This window comes from Podarcis filfolensis (assembly GCF_964270895.1).
Source record: "Podarcis filfolensis genome assembly, chromosome: 2".
NCBI classification, from domain to species: Eukaryota; Metazoa; Chordata; class Lepidosauria; order Squamata; family Lacertidae; genus Podarcis; species Podarcis filfolensis.
This window is the reverse complement of record NC_139605.1, coordinates 83,624,450-83,640,081: the sequence shown is the minus strand read 5'-3', so window position 1 is coordinate 83,640,081 and position 15,632 is coordinate 83,624,450. Positions and strand designations below refer to the sequence as shown.

Below are 15,632 nucleotides of genomic sequence, written 5' to 3'. Positions count from 1 at the left end.
AGCTGAAGATTTTTTGAATAAAAAAACTTATATGCACAGTTGGAACAGCATTTCCATTGCAATTAGTATCAGTATCTGAAGTGAGAAATGAATTATCAATGATTTCTCCATTGCATAATTTATCAAATAGGCTGATTACACCAGCAGTGAATATTTAAGTTTCCACTCTTGTCAATGTCGGAACCAAGCCACTATCTTGTAACCACTCACTTTGCAGGTTTCTAAATGTTTATTGGCAATACATAATTATCTTTTTCATTGGTGAACCTAAGAGCAACAGTAAAATGCCCAACAGTCATGATTATAAACAGATTTTACCAAAATAATCTGTCACAGTACAGAGCTTGCGTAGCGAATTGCTTTGCGGAACCTGACACGGAAAATAAATGGCATTGCATTTTGGTTTGTTGAACGTGGTAATTAATGTTTTGTAAAAAAATGCTTCGCTAAACTTGTAGAAGGACTGATATCAGTAATGCAACCTGAGGACTTCAGAAGACTTATGAGTTGGATCTAACAAAGTTGTCCTGTTGTGCAAGGACCTGTGCAATAGAACTTCCTCTCCCTGTGCCCCCTGCCCAAAAATCTGCTCTGGAATGTTGGGGTAACCTCCAGAACAGATCTGGGTGGGGTGCAGGGGGCTCAAGGAGAGAAAAGGGAAAGTAAGACCCACTGTGCAGCCAGAGGTCCTTGCACTAATGGGATGACTTCATTGGATACAACTGCATGTTTTTTCCACCAAGTAGCAAATAGGAGCTTTGAGAGAGTGGTGGGAAAGAGCACAGGGATAAGGGTTAACCCATCCTTCCCTAGTGCCACGGCCCCACTCCAGTCTGCTCCCCTTGAGGCTGACATTGCTATTAAAGGCAGGAAATCCTATTCACAGATCTTCTGAATCATGTCTGGATGTGCCCTGAGAGACAGCTTTCTAGAGCAGGATTTGTTCTGTGCTTACCCACCCTTTGCATAATTCTATTGCCGGTTTTTGTTTTCTGTTGCTAAGGTAGAAACTTGAGATTCATGCCACAGAAAACAAAAAACTTGCTAATCCAGTAACACCATGTATTACATCACTTGTTTGCATTTGGCCTTAACTAAAAAAAACCCCAACCACTGCTAAGCAGAGCATTTTGTTGCATTTTTGTTCCAGTTAGTGACAAACACTATTCGAGCACGCAACATCAAAATCAGAAGCACAGAACAAAGGACCTTCACTGTGTGCCTAGACAAGGACTCTAGGAGACTCTACAAGAATGTGACCAGGTAGGGCTCTCCAATAAACTGTATATTATTAACTTTTCACCCAGGTGTCCCTTCCCCATTCCTCAGAGTCAGTTCTTGAAGATGGCATGGGTGCTACTGATAAACACTGTCAACTCAAGAACTGCCTCCAGGGAAACTGAAATGGATCAGAAGCAGTGGAGGACTTTGGTCTTTCAGATTTCAGCAGTTTTATACTGCTTTATTTGTCATGGTCTGACATTGGGATATGCAACTTAAATCACTCTGAGGGCCACATGTATCTTGTTACTAACCCATGGTGGCTAGATGTAACCTACTGGGTGACAAATCAAGCCTTTAGTCCTTTGCGGTATTTTAAAACTCTGTTGGTTTTTGGGCATACATCACTGTAAAATTTAGATGTTTGGGGCAGATATTTTATCTCAGTAGTGGGGAAACTTTGGGGACCAGAGGACCAGAGCTTTATTTCCCTGCACCCCATGCATCAACTTTGACAGGTGAACGGGGCCACCCACCTGCCGATGGTCTGATGCCATGATGACATTAGGTGCCTGATAGATGGGCATGGTGATAGTCTTGCTCACTGTCAAAGTTGTCTGGAGGGTGGTGGTCTCCTTCCTCAGCATGTTCCCTAGAGGGAAAGTAGCACCCAGCAGGACTGAACTTCCCACTCACCAGCTGATGAGTGCAGGGAAAGCACTGGTGTAGCAGCAGTCAGCAGAATTGAACCCCGCCGCTCACCCATCAACTGACATCACCTAGTGATGTCAGCTGTCTAACAAGTGAGTGAGATTTGGAGAAAATGGCCTCATGGGCCAGAAGTCCCCTAACCCTTTTCTCTCTGGACTGCAGGATTCAGCACTGAAGAGTTCTTGTTTTAACACACACCACACTCCTTGTCACAGCCTAAATTTGCCATACAAAGCTATTATAGCATTTTTAGCCACCTTAAAGGTACTGGGTGATATTCAACTAACATATTCCATTAGAGCAAGGATTGACACTTGTGTGATTGAATGACCCCACCGCCACCTCCTGTGTGTGCCCTGCAGGTTGGGGGCGCCCCTAGAATAGATTTAGGGGGTGTGCAGGAAGGTGGGAGTTCCATTGTGCAAGCAGAAATCAGATGTGTTAGCTGCACACCACCCATGCTATTCTTCTCAGACTAATCAGCCTCAGTAATTGTCAGCTGATAATGTCAATTATTGGTGTGCGTTCAAAATACATATGCAAAGGGTTTGCAAATTATATGCACCTCATTGCCTGAGGTTCAAATACCCACAAACAGGTTTTCCAGATAAAAGAACTTCATATCAGAATTGGGTGAACACCAGATCAGATTCTGACCAATAGCTTGCGTATTTAGCTAATGGAACAACATCTTTTGTTTTCTTGCAGTATTGAAGTTTTCCCATGCCTAGAACCCAGCTACTGCTTACAAAAGACAAGAACCAGACGGTCTAGCCTTGAGGAAGAGGAAGATGTGGGACTGGCCAAATACTTACCTAAATCTTTATTGCTACCCATCAACACTTTTGCAGGCATTGTTCAGTGAAAAAGCTGGTAGCCACAGCTATTTCATCTTTTACTGTGTCTGATTAGGGAATATCTAGTGATTGTGTTCCCACAGTGAAGCAGTCTGCGGAAGAAAGGAAAAAGCAAGGCGAACAACAAGGAGAACAAGCAAGGAGACCAGAACAACAGCTCAGGTCTGCAGCAGGAGATGAATCCCAGCCCAGTACAGAGAAGCTGTGTCCTTCTATAATAGTCACAGATAAAACTGTGGCGGGGGCATGTACAAAACAAAACAGAGTATGAGAGTTTCAGACTTCAGTGCCATGCTTTCCTTATATTCATCTTCCATTGGGCAAGGAGAGAATAGTTTTGTTTCACCAGGACACAACAAATGAAATGGTGGTAATTAATGCTAAATATACTTTCCTTTGAACCCTAGTTGTGATCACAGCTCTGCTTAGTCAGGTGTTGCTGGACTGTGGTATAGATATGGTTATTCTGTAGAACTACCACAGACAGGTAAGAAACTGTTCTGAATTTATGGATTTGGATTTAATGAAACATCATGCAATTTTCGTTGCTGTTGTTAGCAGAATCTTGGGATAAAGGGTGTACATGCTACCCATCAAAGGAATTGGGGGGGGGGATACTAGTGACTATTGAGACATTTGAACAGGCACATATGTGGTGGTGACTGTGTGGAATAGCACACAATATGTACCATAGGCAGGGCAAAATGTTATGCAGACAGAGGTCAAGCGTTTTCCCATGAGAACTGGGCTCCTGCCATCTTGCAGAGTGCTTTAGCCATGAAGTGAAGCATAGGCAATAAACCTCCAGCACTGGTGGCATGAAGGAAGGACTTTGTGGTGGTGCTGTACAGGTGCACAAGAAGGTTAGTGGGCCTTGCTGTGGCAGAGTCAGGTCAACGCTGTTTCCTGCCTTCAGTATTTTTATATATTTATTAATTAAAATATTTATATTTTGTCATTTGGTCCCTCCCCAGTTCACAATAAAATTGCAGCTAAATACAATATAAATAGTAAAATGGAAATGGAGATCTAAAAGCCAGGTGTTAAAACATGCAAAAGAAGGGGGCACAAATTGATAAACTTGCTGTACTCCAAGGTGTCATGAAACTTAGCTTGCTGCTACAGTTTACTCTTTTACATCATGCTCTTCTAGATCTTACACAGCAAGGCATTTGGACTTTTCGGCAAAAGTGTTGCTAGGTTCTTTAAAAGTGTGGGGCAGAGGTCCATAGAAACAAATTTGCATAGCAGATTTATACGTAAAAGCACAGATTTATGATATAAATATCACAGAAGGCAAGCCAATTCATTTCCCTTCCAAATCATCCAGATAAATTATTCAGTTAATTTGCACCCCCCCCCAGATCACCCCAAATTAGCTCCTCTTCCATTCATTTACCCCCAAATTAATCTCTCAACAGATCTTGTAGAAATCATGTCAAATCCGCTTCACTTACCCTCATTTATTACTCCCATGCCCTGGGCAAGATTAAGAGGTCCTAAACCTCTATTCAAAATAAAAGCTAAACGGTAAAATAAAATTTTATTTTCTGAAATGACACAAAGCATGTCATGTGCAGCACAAGACAGGACCTTTGCATTGTTTTGATTTACATTATTAGGACGCCCCCTGGTGTAGGTGGGGATAAGTAATAAAAAGAACACACAATGTACCATTTTGCTTGAATTCATTACCCACCCAGAAACTCAGAGCACATAGGACAAGATTTGGGGTCTATGCTCTGTGAGTTCACCTCTAGCAGCGCCCCTGATTCTCAGCCTAAACAACAGTATGTTTCTACTTCAGTTGCTTCATGTCTGAATGTAAGACTTTTAAAGTACCGTATTTTTTGCTCTATAAGACTCACTTTTTCCCTCCTAAAAAGCAAGGGGAAATGTGTGTACGTCTTATGGAGCGAATGCAGGCTGCGCAGCTATCCCAGAAGCCAGAACAGCAAGAGGGATTGCTGCTTTCACTGCACAGCGATCCCTCTTGCTGTTGTGGCTTCTGAGATTCAGAATATTTTTTTTTCTTGTTTTCCTCCTCCAAAAACTTGGTGCGTCTTGTGGTCTGGTGTGTCTTATAGAGCGAAAAATATGGTAATTGATAAACAATGCCATAAGGTTTATTGCAAGGGGAGAAGGCACTAAGAGTAGACATATGCTAGAATGTGGAAAGAAGGATAAATTTCCTAGAGGGAAAAATAATAAAAATGTAGGTCAAATAGCAGCTGATAGAACCACATGTATTAGTGATACTCCCGTGAGTTGTTAAGGACAGTGACTTTAAAAAAGCAAGAAAAGATTTCAAAATGTTTGCAGTCTTAAGCATTTTTTTAATTGGTTCTCTTAAGTATGGTGCTGTGGCTACATGTTTACAAACCAGAAGATTATATGATGGATTGCTTTGAATTTTATAATGGAGATATCTGTATTAACTAAGAATGTATATTATGTAAATTAATTATAAATTATTTGTACAGATGTAATACACTTTGTATATTCAAAAGTGGAATCCTTTAATTTCATTAAATAACTTCCAAGGATGTTTGATGTCATGTATTCATTTGACAGTTGGCAGCAGAAGTAAGATATCCTGTATCTTAGGTTAGTTATATCAACATGATTTTTGTGTCCCCTGTTCAATTGCACATTCTGATTCCATTGCAAGACTGTATGGTGTGGAAAACCTTTGGTCAGTGGCCAGGGATGATGGGAGTTTTAGTCCAACAACATCTGGAGACCCAAAGGTCCCACAGATGCTGTTTTCTACAGTGGCACTTCATTTGTGTGATAAGCTGTACAATATGCACCTCTGTATTGTAAGTGCAACACAGTGGATATATGTGTGTTTGTAACTGCAGTTTTAACAGGTATTGCAGCCTCAGTTCCAATAAATCATCTAATGTTAGGAAAACCCATTGTTTCCAGTAGAAAGTTGGACAGGGATGTTGTAGTTCTGGAGACGATATTCCAAAAAAGGGGGGGGGGACACCCCAACCCAAGTGGGACATTATATATGATTGCTTCCGGAGTATAGAAGAATGATTTCAATTGAAAGCTTTTAAGCATGCAGTCATAGCAACACTGCAAAGGTACAAAGGGGTTGGGTGGTTTCTTTATATCTTTTAATGATGCTTTATGCTCAACCCAAAGTCTTCTGTAATCCTGATACAGTGTTCCACTTTCCTTCTTACCTATTGGCAGGCTACAACAATATGGCTTTGCAAACAGTAACACCTGAAGAGCTAAAAAGTTCCGTGTCTGGTTGGATCTGAACTGCTTTCAGCTCCCATATCAATTAAATTTGAAATATATCTGTGAGTATCTGATGCAACGCTGCTGAAGCAGGGCAAATATATATTTAGTCAAAGAGCATCAAAACTGAATAGAAGGTTTATCTTTTAAGATTATCCAATTGTATTCCTTGTAGCTTTACACCCCAGTCCTAACAATAGTTATTCAAAAGTCAGCATTAGTTTTAATGGAGTTATTGCCTCCAAGTAAATATGCTTGTGACTGTAGTGTAATTCCACATAAGTGAGATATTAAAATAATCTAGGTACATTGAAACTTTATACTATTCCTTTACTCTTACCTACTGTTCCAGAGAAGTCCATTTGTGTATCACTTTACTTTCATGTGTTTCACCAAGGACTACTTAAATACCAAGTAGATTGAACTGGAAACCAAATAAAACCTACCGGTAGTTAAAGACAAACCACCTGTACAATTCTTTACCAGTAAATAATTAATTTGTCTTTGAAAAAGAATACCTCTCATTACAGGGAAGCCAACTTGTAGACAGCAGAACCAGAGACTCTGAAAATACATTTTAAATGACTCATATATGAGAGAAATTCAGTTGTCTTGGTGGTTTTCATCAGCATAATGACAGCAAATAACATGGTAGTAAGTATCAGTGTCAATGGACCTCAACTTGGGGATCCAGCATGGATCTTTCCTGGAAAAGATTTCCATTGCAAAGGAGATGACATAAATTTCTTTAGCTAAGAAGAGTCGTATAATTATGCAGTATAAGTAATACAGCCACATGGTATTTATAGGATTTTTATTTTTTATTTTTTGGCCAGTTGTAGTAACAGGTACGAAAAACAAATGCTACTTGTGTTTAGTCTGTGGATAAATCCCCATGTTATTTGGGCTCTAGGAACTTTTATCCTGGGATTACAAAAACCATTTTGATAGAAAGGCCTATGTTCCCTTAGTAGCTGATCCTAAATCTGGCTTTTAAAAGATTTGTCCCAAGCACCACCATTTGCTACAGTTATATCAATGAAGCAAGAGGCAAAACCACAAAAAGACTTAAGTCCCTTGAATTCATGGTGAGCTTAAGAGAAAGAAAACAATCAGGATTAAACACAGCTTCGTTTTGCATCCCAGCAAAACTATCTGGAATGCTGTTTCACCCACAATTCTCTGGCCCGTAGGAATATGGGTTCCAGTGATGCAGATCCTACATTTGGGTGTCCCCATCTTTTGAAAGGGGGTGAAGAGACTGTATTTTCTGCGAGAAGACTTTTTATTTTTCTCAATGTTTTAAAACCCCTGTGACCTTCCCCACTGTTATTTTCTCTGCCTCCGTCGTTTTATGTACTGTTCATTTTAATTGGGTTAATTATTTGATTGACTCTAGTGTGGGGTTGTTGTTTTTTGGCTTTTTAATTTTAGCTCCTTGGGGAACATGGTGTGCTGAAGGGTGGGGTGGGGGGATATAAATAACATGAAACAGAATATTGGAATAAGGGACAAAACATGAGAAGAAAAACCTATTCTAACAGGTATGGCTAGAAGTAGAAACCGAGGAGTGGGAGAGTCCAGAGGGACTGCTCCAAGGGTCCTATTATATATCCTATTATATATCCAATTATATATCAATAATTTATATATATATATCTATATCTATCTATCTATCTATCTATATATATTATACAAATTTTATATAAATATATATAATAAGCCCTATTATATATCCAATTACTTGGGAGTAAGTCCCACTGAAGTGAATGGGGCTCACTTCTAAGAAGACATATGATGGACCTGCACCACAACGCCGGAACAGCTTGGAAATGTCAAAGTGCGAACCGCACAGGATAAGAATTCACCCTCATCATCATCATCATCTCCAAGGCCACCCGCCGTTTCCTAGCAACCGCTTGCCCCGCCCCCCTGAGGCGCCCCCGCCGAGCCCACTTTCGCCCTCGAGGAGGAGATCGAGAGCAGCGAGCGAGCGAGTGAAGCCGGGAGGGGCTCCTCGGGAGTTCTCCGTAGGGCCAAGGCCAGCAGGTGAAGAGAAGGGCGGGGCTTGGGCAGCTCGCTCGCGCTCTCTCTCGCGGCGGACAGGTGCGCCGCGGCGCATGCGCCGCGAGACTGCTTTCCCGCTGACAGCAGGCCGAGGCCGCTGTCCTCGTGGAACAACGGAAGAAGCGGCGTCTCGCCTTCCCCCGCCCCCGCGCCCCCCACGCCCTCCTCTCAGGTATGGGAGGCTCCGCGCGCGCATTGTAAGAGGCAGTTCGGCACGAGAGGGGCGGGCGCTGGCGGCGGTTGCCATGGCAACCCGCGCGAGGTGCGGGGGGAGAGGGGTGGGAGGCTGGGGAAGTTCCCCAGGCCCCACTTGCTATGGGGAGGAGTGGGCGGGGTGTCTGCCTGGGTTGGCAGGGGGCAGCTTGCGCCCCACTGAACCGGGGGGGGGGATGAGTGGCTACGGGGGGCCAAGAAGAGCGTTACCCACAGGGACTGACGGGCTTGTTTTTAAGTAGTCGCCCGTGTGGGTGGCAGGTGAGGGGATGGCGGGCCGCCACCTCAGGAACTGTTCCGACGTTCTCGGTGTGGAAAAGCGAGGGAGGGATCCAGGGCCTTGCTGGCAGGCAGCCATGCTTTTGCGGGCAAACATGTATCGCTTCTATCGCTTTTAATGGACAGTCGAGTAACAACAGGTCCCTGAAAACTAATGGTCAGCAGCAGAGCATGTTTTTGCCTGTTTATTTTACACAGCCGCTTCAGTTGGCAGAGCGGTCGTGCCAAGTAAAATTACACACAGTGCATCGTGCTTCTACAAAACACCTTCACTTTTCTCTTTAAAGGCTAGTTAAAAATCCTGGATTTCATTCTGCTCTGTTGCACGGCAGTGCTGCTGGTCTTTGCCATTTTCCCATAGACCTGAAGTATAAAGCGAAAATGATGCCACCCCACCTGGACTCATTCTGAAATAACACAGAGACTGGTAGCAATCTGGTAGCAACCCAAAGCAAATGTTTCCTGTTCCTTGAAATACTACACCACACACCCCCTTACATAGAGACCTATTTTATGTGTCTGGCATTCAGTCAGTTCCTTTTGCTATCTATAATAACTTGGTGCTGCTCACTGCCCAGTGAACCTGGGAATCCTCACAAAATTCACTGTAGTAGACTATCAGTGATTTTATGAAGATGAGCTTCAGCAATGCCCTGCTATATACTTTGAGAACTCTTATTTATAAGAGTCTTTCTGGTCGTTTTATTTCATAACACAACATAAATGCACACATTTCCTCACTTGTTGAACTTTATTCAAGGAAACACAGCTATTGTAAGGATATAGCATTTTCCCAGCACTTGATCTGCAATATTTTGTCTCTAGAAAAAGTATGATTCATCCCTTATTTGCATATTAGAACAGGAAGTTGGTTTCACAAGTCATATTACCGAAGACATCACTCTCTCTCCATTATGTTTGATTTAAAATCTGCTTTATGGTAGGCTTGCTAAATCTTTTGTGAATTTTAAAAAAGGTTTGGGCTGCAATTTTGTATGTGAGTTGCTTAAATCCCATTGGATTTTTCTTTTTTAAAAAAGTTAATAAAGTACAAGACCCTTTTAAAAGTCCTTTCATTATTTAGGAAAGGGGTATCATGCAACTGGCACTGGATAGGGTTTAGTATGAGGGTAGAGCTTTAAAAAATGCTTCTCATAGTAATCTGTAAAGGCTCTAACGGCATACACATAAACATCCCAAGGTTTGATCTGAATACACATGAGACTACCAGTTTGTTAAAGCTAAGCAGGTCTTGGTCTGGCCAGTGCATGTATAGCTGGTTGCTGGGAACCACATGCCTTGGGTGCCATGATAGAAGAAAAGTGGAATATCAGTGTAAGAAATTATTCAAAAATAAGAAGAAAAAAACTTTACTCAGAAACGAATCCCACTGAGTTAAATGGGTAAACATAGTAAACATGCATAAGATTGCAATCTAATATCTGTTCTGGCAAGTAAAGAAGGATTTGTACAAGTCAGGTTGAATTTGCTTTTTTCATGACCTCCTAAAAGCTGCATCTGATATGGAATGTTTCTATGGCTGAAACCAAGCACAGTAACTATTGTTGTAGGGTTTGTTTGTTTGTTTGTTTGTTTGTAAATATGTAACTGCACTTCTGCTTTGATTACCAATACAACTTTTTGCAGTGCTAGAAAAAGAATTTTTTGTTTTCATTTTCTTACAATGTTCTCATGCTGACAACAAGACTTCAAGGTGGCTGACAATAAGTGAAAATGTTCCTTGTTGGCATTTCTAATTTGTTATTCGATACTGACAAGTCTTTCTTTTTCTTTTATTAATTTGCAGAACAAAATTGGGAGCCAAGCCTACACCTGAAGCCATGAATACAAACAACCAGTGGGATGTGAACAAAGCACTAACTCTTGCTAGCCTCTTCCATTTTCTTTATGGTGCAGGAAATGCGTGTGCAATTCCGTTTTTAACTCTGTACTTTCGGCAGCTTGGACTGACTGCACCATTAGTAGGGATTATAATAGGATTAAAGCACTTAGTCACTTCTCTTTGGGCTCCACTGTGCTCCTATTTAGCAAAAACTCACAATAAGAGAAAAGTTCTCATCAGCGGATCGCTACTGTGCTCAGTTGGAGCAAGTTTGCTTCTTACTCTTGTCCCACCACCGAGCAAGGACATTGTCTATAGGTATTGTAATGTGAGCCAGCATCCAAATAAATTACTGACAGCAAACCAGGTGTCTGATGTAAATGTGAACAGTCCAAGTACAATGAATGTTAACCCTGCCTCTGATGACAAAACACTCTCTACTGAATCATTTGGAATAATCTCTAAGGACTTGATTACTACTGGAAAGCCAATAGTAACAAATGCACCATTCAAAATTCATTCCACTATTAATATCCCTTCTGTGATCAACAGTGGTGTCAACGATGGTGATACAAGTACCCAGGAATTCACTGATGTTCCGTATGGTGTGATATCTGGTACTTCTGGGAAAGAAGTTTCCCCAGGAGAACAAACGTTGGAGACACTGACTGTAAACAGGCCTGTGAAGGCAACTAGTAGCCCACCTGCTGATATGAATATTGAAGAAAAATTTGCGGAAAATGACTCTTCAGAAAGAAATGCTAACTTCTCATTTTACACAGCCCCTGTACCTCTTAAAAAGACACAATATATATTCAAAAACTTGTCAGGTCGCTGGGAAAGAGCACAGGATATGAGCTCTTGGTTACTACAAGGTACTGACTTCTTGGACAGTGAACACCAGGCCTTTCTTATGGTGCTAGGTGCTGTTGTTCTTTGGGAGCTCCTGGCTGCACCTCTTGGATGGATGGTTGAGGACAGCCTCTATGAGTACCTTGATTTCGTTGATGCAGCAGACAAATATGGAAATCTTTGGATTTGGAGTTACTTAGGAGCATCTATGGGTGTCTGTGGTGTAGCAATATTTGTGGATCAGCTGAGCTGCTTCTTGAGCACGAATATCCCACGTTTTGCAGTGCATTTTTATGGCTATGCCATGTTGCTGACTTTAACGTTGGCTGTCAGTGTCTTCTTTCCCATTCATGTGTCCAAAAAAAGTGAACATGTAAACAAAACAGTCAAAGCTTTAAACCTGATTGGGAGCGACGGCAGAACCATCCTGTGTGCAGTAACCGTCTTCCTCACGGGTGCCATTGGGTCAACTGTGCAGAATTTTCTTTTCTGGCAAATGCAAGACCAAGGCAGCAGTGAATTATACATGGGTCTCTCAGTGGCCATTGGACTGATTGCCGAAATCCTGCTCTACATCTTCAAAAGCAAGTTACTAAGGACTCTCTCAGCTGGTGGCACAGTTGCCTTGAGTTTAAGCTGCCTTGCAGCACAGCTGCTCTACTATTCCTTCCTATGGAACACCTGGTCTGTGCTGCCAATCCAGATCTTCTGTGCCTTCAGCAATGGTGCCTTGTGGTGGGCTGTGAACATGCTGGCAGATGACATTGCCACTCCTGGCACAGAAAGGTCTCTCCACCTTGTCCTACAGGGCCTCTCTTGTGGCTGTGGAGCCAGTCTGGGAAGTTTTGCAGGAGGGTTTGTTGTGAACAGCTTTGGCCTAGCAGTGCTCTATCGGGCATGTTCCATTACTTTAATACTGTGGTTAATCTTGTTCTTGATTGTCCAATCCAAGTTGCCACGTCAAAAAAGAATTAATTATTCCCGACTCCTAGCTGCAGATTCTAGTGATATGAGTGACTCTGATGATGATGATAAAGAAAGGGACTGGCTGGTGAAAGCTATGAAAGACGAGAACTTCACTAGGAATTGGTAAAAGTCTTGCATTTCATCGGTCTGTCAGGCAAAGAACAGACTTCGGAGGAATAGGGTGATGCTATTAGAAATGATGCACATGGAATCTGTAAGAAGCCATTCTACTAGCAGTGGGATTTTATGATGTACATATTTATAAAGAAAGCAATTATAAAGATTTTATAAAGATTTTATTTTCCTAAGATTAATTTATTGCAAAAACTTGTAGCATTTTATTTGCTTTTCTAAGATTTAAGTTTTCATGATCCAAGGAAATGGGACTTTGACTTGTTTCTGCTGAAATTAATAGTTTTTCAGCTTCAATAGTGACAAAAATTGGTTATCTTTAGAGACCCAGCTGGCCATATAGGAGGTTGTAATTCATAGCAATTTAATCTTTTTTCACTACTAGTTAATTCCTAGTAGATAACATGCTGTCTCTTCTTTCAATTTTGTCCTCAATTGGGCACAAACTGCTGTAGAAACAAAGATGCTGATTCTTTATTTTTATGGATCCAACATCTTTTTGGAAACTAGCACTTTAAATAAGTGGGCCTCAATACTGGAATAAAATTGTCTAGTGGTTATGTAGATTTTATTGCTGGCTTCCTTTGGTCAGTATTATTCTGAAAGAAAATATTCTTTCAGAATATCATCTCCTGACTGGGAACTTTCATACAGTAAAAACATTTCTTTTTAAACATCTCACATCTGTGATGTGAATATAAAATCTACATTGGTTAGAATGCACATGCAGTTCACAAATCTCTTGTCTACTTTCTATCCTGCATTAATAGCATATGTGGAAATACTGAGCTGTACAAGTTAACTCCGGGCCCCTTAACATTAGACCCAATGGATGAGGAAGCAAAGTTTCTAGGATGTAAGGCTTTGCCCCTCTTAGGTGATGGATATTAAGAATCATTTTTAGTACTCATAGGGCTTTGCTTAAACACTGTGAGAGGAATTCAGTGTCAAGCTCTTATAATTGTTCCATCAGCATAAGCATTTCTGCTTGCCAGATGGAACAATCCTCCCTCTCCTAAGTCCTCCCCAGAGGCAATGAGGGGGAGGCACAGAGGGAGAAGAGGGAGGGAAATAGCCATTGTGCTAGCAGGACTCATTGCGTTGGCTCATTCTAGCGCAACAGTTTAGTTGAATCCAGCCCTCAGCCATAATCTAGTTTGACTGATTCAGTTTACTCAGGCAAGGGAACAAGTTAACCAATGCAGAGGGCTACAAATCCCACATGTTCGCCTGAGAGAATACACACTTTCAGCTTTATATGTGTGTGTTGGAGAAGAGCTATATCTTTATTTCATAGGGGAATCATGATTCAGAAGGATGTTAGAAGCATCATGGGAAGTTGGAAGGTGGCCTTTCAAATGCACACTACAGAGAAATCCACCTTTTACTTTAAATTGTCACACATTTCAAGCTATTGGAAAATTTCCTTTCATTTCGCCAGTGCAAACTGTGCTGGTGCTAACAAGTTGCGTTTGATGGGAGGAAGCTTGAATAGGATGTTTTACTGTTCTGCAGTAGCTTGTCCTCATGCTACAGCCTTGATACAAATCATCTTTCTATAGGTGGTAATAGCCATGGAGAGGGCAATCTACAGGTAAAGGTTTTATGCCCAAATTTTCCCCTTCCACAGCTAATAGCAACTTCATGAAGCAGGAACATTAAACTGGTGAATCACCACACGAGCAAAGGGTGTCCCTTGCCCAGCTGCTTTTTGAAAAGAAAAAAGATGTTGGGAGTTCAAGTCATGAAACTCCCATAGTCTAAATTGTCTGAATTTATCAAGTGGCTTTTCATGTGTTTTGCATGAATGCTAGGCATGTTGCTCTGAATGTTGTTGCCCTTTGGCTAAGAAAATAGTATTGACCACACCCTATGTTTACATATTGGTAGTTATGGGTATGGAAAAGTGTGTGGTGTTGTAAGTAAATACCAACTTGTATCAAGAATTAACAATATAAACTGTCCTTACAGAGAACTTTATTTAATAAGTATTTGATGTAGTAGTAATTTTCCCTAGCAAGTTTCACTTCAGCAGAGGCTGATAGGCAGAACAGTATTACGAAAATATGGTGCTTTGAGAAGCAAGTTTTACCATTCATCAGTAAGAAGATTTGTTACTCATTCTAGATTGCATATTTAACAGCTCGCTCTGGTGCAAATCTGTTTTTGTGACTCAGTGTCTTCTGGTAAAATTGCTCAGTGAAATGATTTGTCCTAGTGCCACAATCCCAAAGCAGTGCAAACAAGGACATGGTTTGAGGTGAAAGCCCTGATTGCTCTCTGTTTGCGAAAAGTTTTGCCATTCTCAGCTGTGTCCCAGAATGCTGCTGGTTTGCTTTGTCCATAGAACTCAGTGGAAGCCATTGAAAACGAAATCTGTCCCTCTCCATATAGACCAATCCTTCATTGGCATAACTCTAGCCCAGGTTCTCTTTCTCGGGTTGATAAAAATAGAACCCAGTAGCTTGGTTGTAAGTACCGTATATGATGACATTTGGCATTACTTTGGGAGTGGGGTTAATATATATGATGATATTTATGTATATATATTGTACAAATTTTACAAATTGATTAATATTCAAGAAGTTAATGAATAAGATAAGCAAAAATAACCATACCTATATCTAATGAGCTGAATGTTTTTTCATAAAAGTGTCAAATAGATGTTCTCATAAAATACTATAATTATTCAAAGTTTCATAAATATATTCCATAAGAAAATATTGTTATATTAATACTACAGCTACTAAAGGATTACAAAGAGATCCTATAAATGCAAATCTGTTTTTTTTTTTTTTTTTTTTTTTAAATAATATTTATTGAAGTTTCCAAAATACAGAAAGAGAAGAAAAGAAATTATGAAGATACATTCAGAACCTTATTTTCAAACATCCACTTTCTGGGACTCCCCCCTTCCCCCACCCCTACCGTATTCCCCTTTCATATTGTTGTTTCCACAAGTTCTGTTTCTGATTTAAAGCACAATTTATATACCCCATTGTTCAAATTTAAATTTATACAAACCTTATGCAACACCCTTGATAAAAAAAAGCAAAAGATCTCTCCCCATAGCCCGCCCCCTTTTCTTTCCACAATGTCCCCCTTTTTTCCCATTAAGGTAAAAGCACACAGAATAAAAGTATAAAAAAAATAAGAAATATATTAGAAAAAAGAAAACCAATTCAGAAAATAGTTGCAAGCCTTTGGATTCTAATTCTCCCTCCCCTTCCCCG

At 40.8% G+C, this 15,632-nt stretch overlaps 2 protein-coding genes across 5 annotated transcripts in view; both read left to right on the top strand.

The window, feature by feature from the left end:
- The window catches only part of PIK3R6 (phosphoinositide-3-kinase regulatory subunit 6), a 35,721-nt gene extending 30,386 nt beyond the window's left edge, over window positions 1-5,335 (top strand). Inside the window, exons 21-22 of the mRNA XM_083597716.1 lie at window positions 1,151-1,263; window positions 2,641-5,335. Coding sequence (XP_083453842.1) covers window positions 1,151-1,263; window positions 2,641-2,797 — 270 coding nt within the window. The 3' untranslated portion in view covers window positions 2,798-5,335. The remainder of the gene's footprint in view (window positions 1-1,150; window positions 1,264-2,640) is intronic.
- Window positions 5,336-7,798: 2,463 nt separating this feature from the next.
- Window positions 7,799-12,581, top strand: MFSD6L (major facilitator superfamily domain containing 6 like). Of its 4 annotated transcripts, none has more exons than XM_083597712.1 (2): window positions 7,799-8,286; window positions 10,414-12,581. In XM_083597712.1, the coding sequence occupies exons 1-2, from the start codon at window positions 7,817-7,819 to the stop codon at window positions 12,392-12,394; spliced, it is 2,451 nt and encodes an 816-aa protein (XP_083453838.1). In that variant the 5' UTR covers window positions 7,799-7,816; the 3' UTR covers window positions 12,395-12,581. The 4 variants fall into 4 exon arrangements, with proteins under 4 accessions (XP_083453838.1, XP_083453841.1, XP_083453839.1 ...); XM_083597715.1 differs by having other exon boundaries at window positions 7,990-8,096; XM_083597713.1 differs by having other exon boundaries at window positions 8,274-8,311.
- Window positions 12,582-15,632: the final 3,051 nt, after the last annotated feature.

What these genes read in the sequence shown, in the direction of transcription:
- MFSD6L (XM_083597712.1), top strand. Translation starts at nt 7,817, where the DNA reads ATGGGGCTCACTTCTAAGAAGACATATGATGGACCTGCACCACAACGC. An exon ending in CCCCCACGCCCTCCTCTCAG is followed by an intron (nt 8,287 to 10,413) that starts GTATGGGAGGCT and finishes ATTAATTTGCAG; the next exon opens with AACAAAATTGGGAGCCAAGC.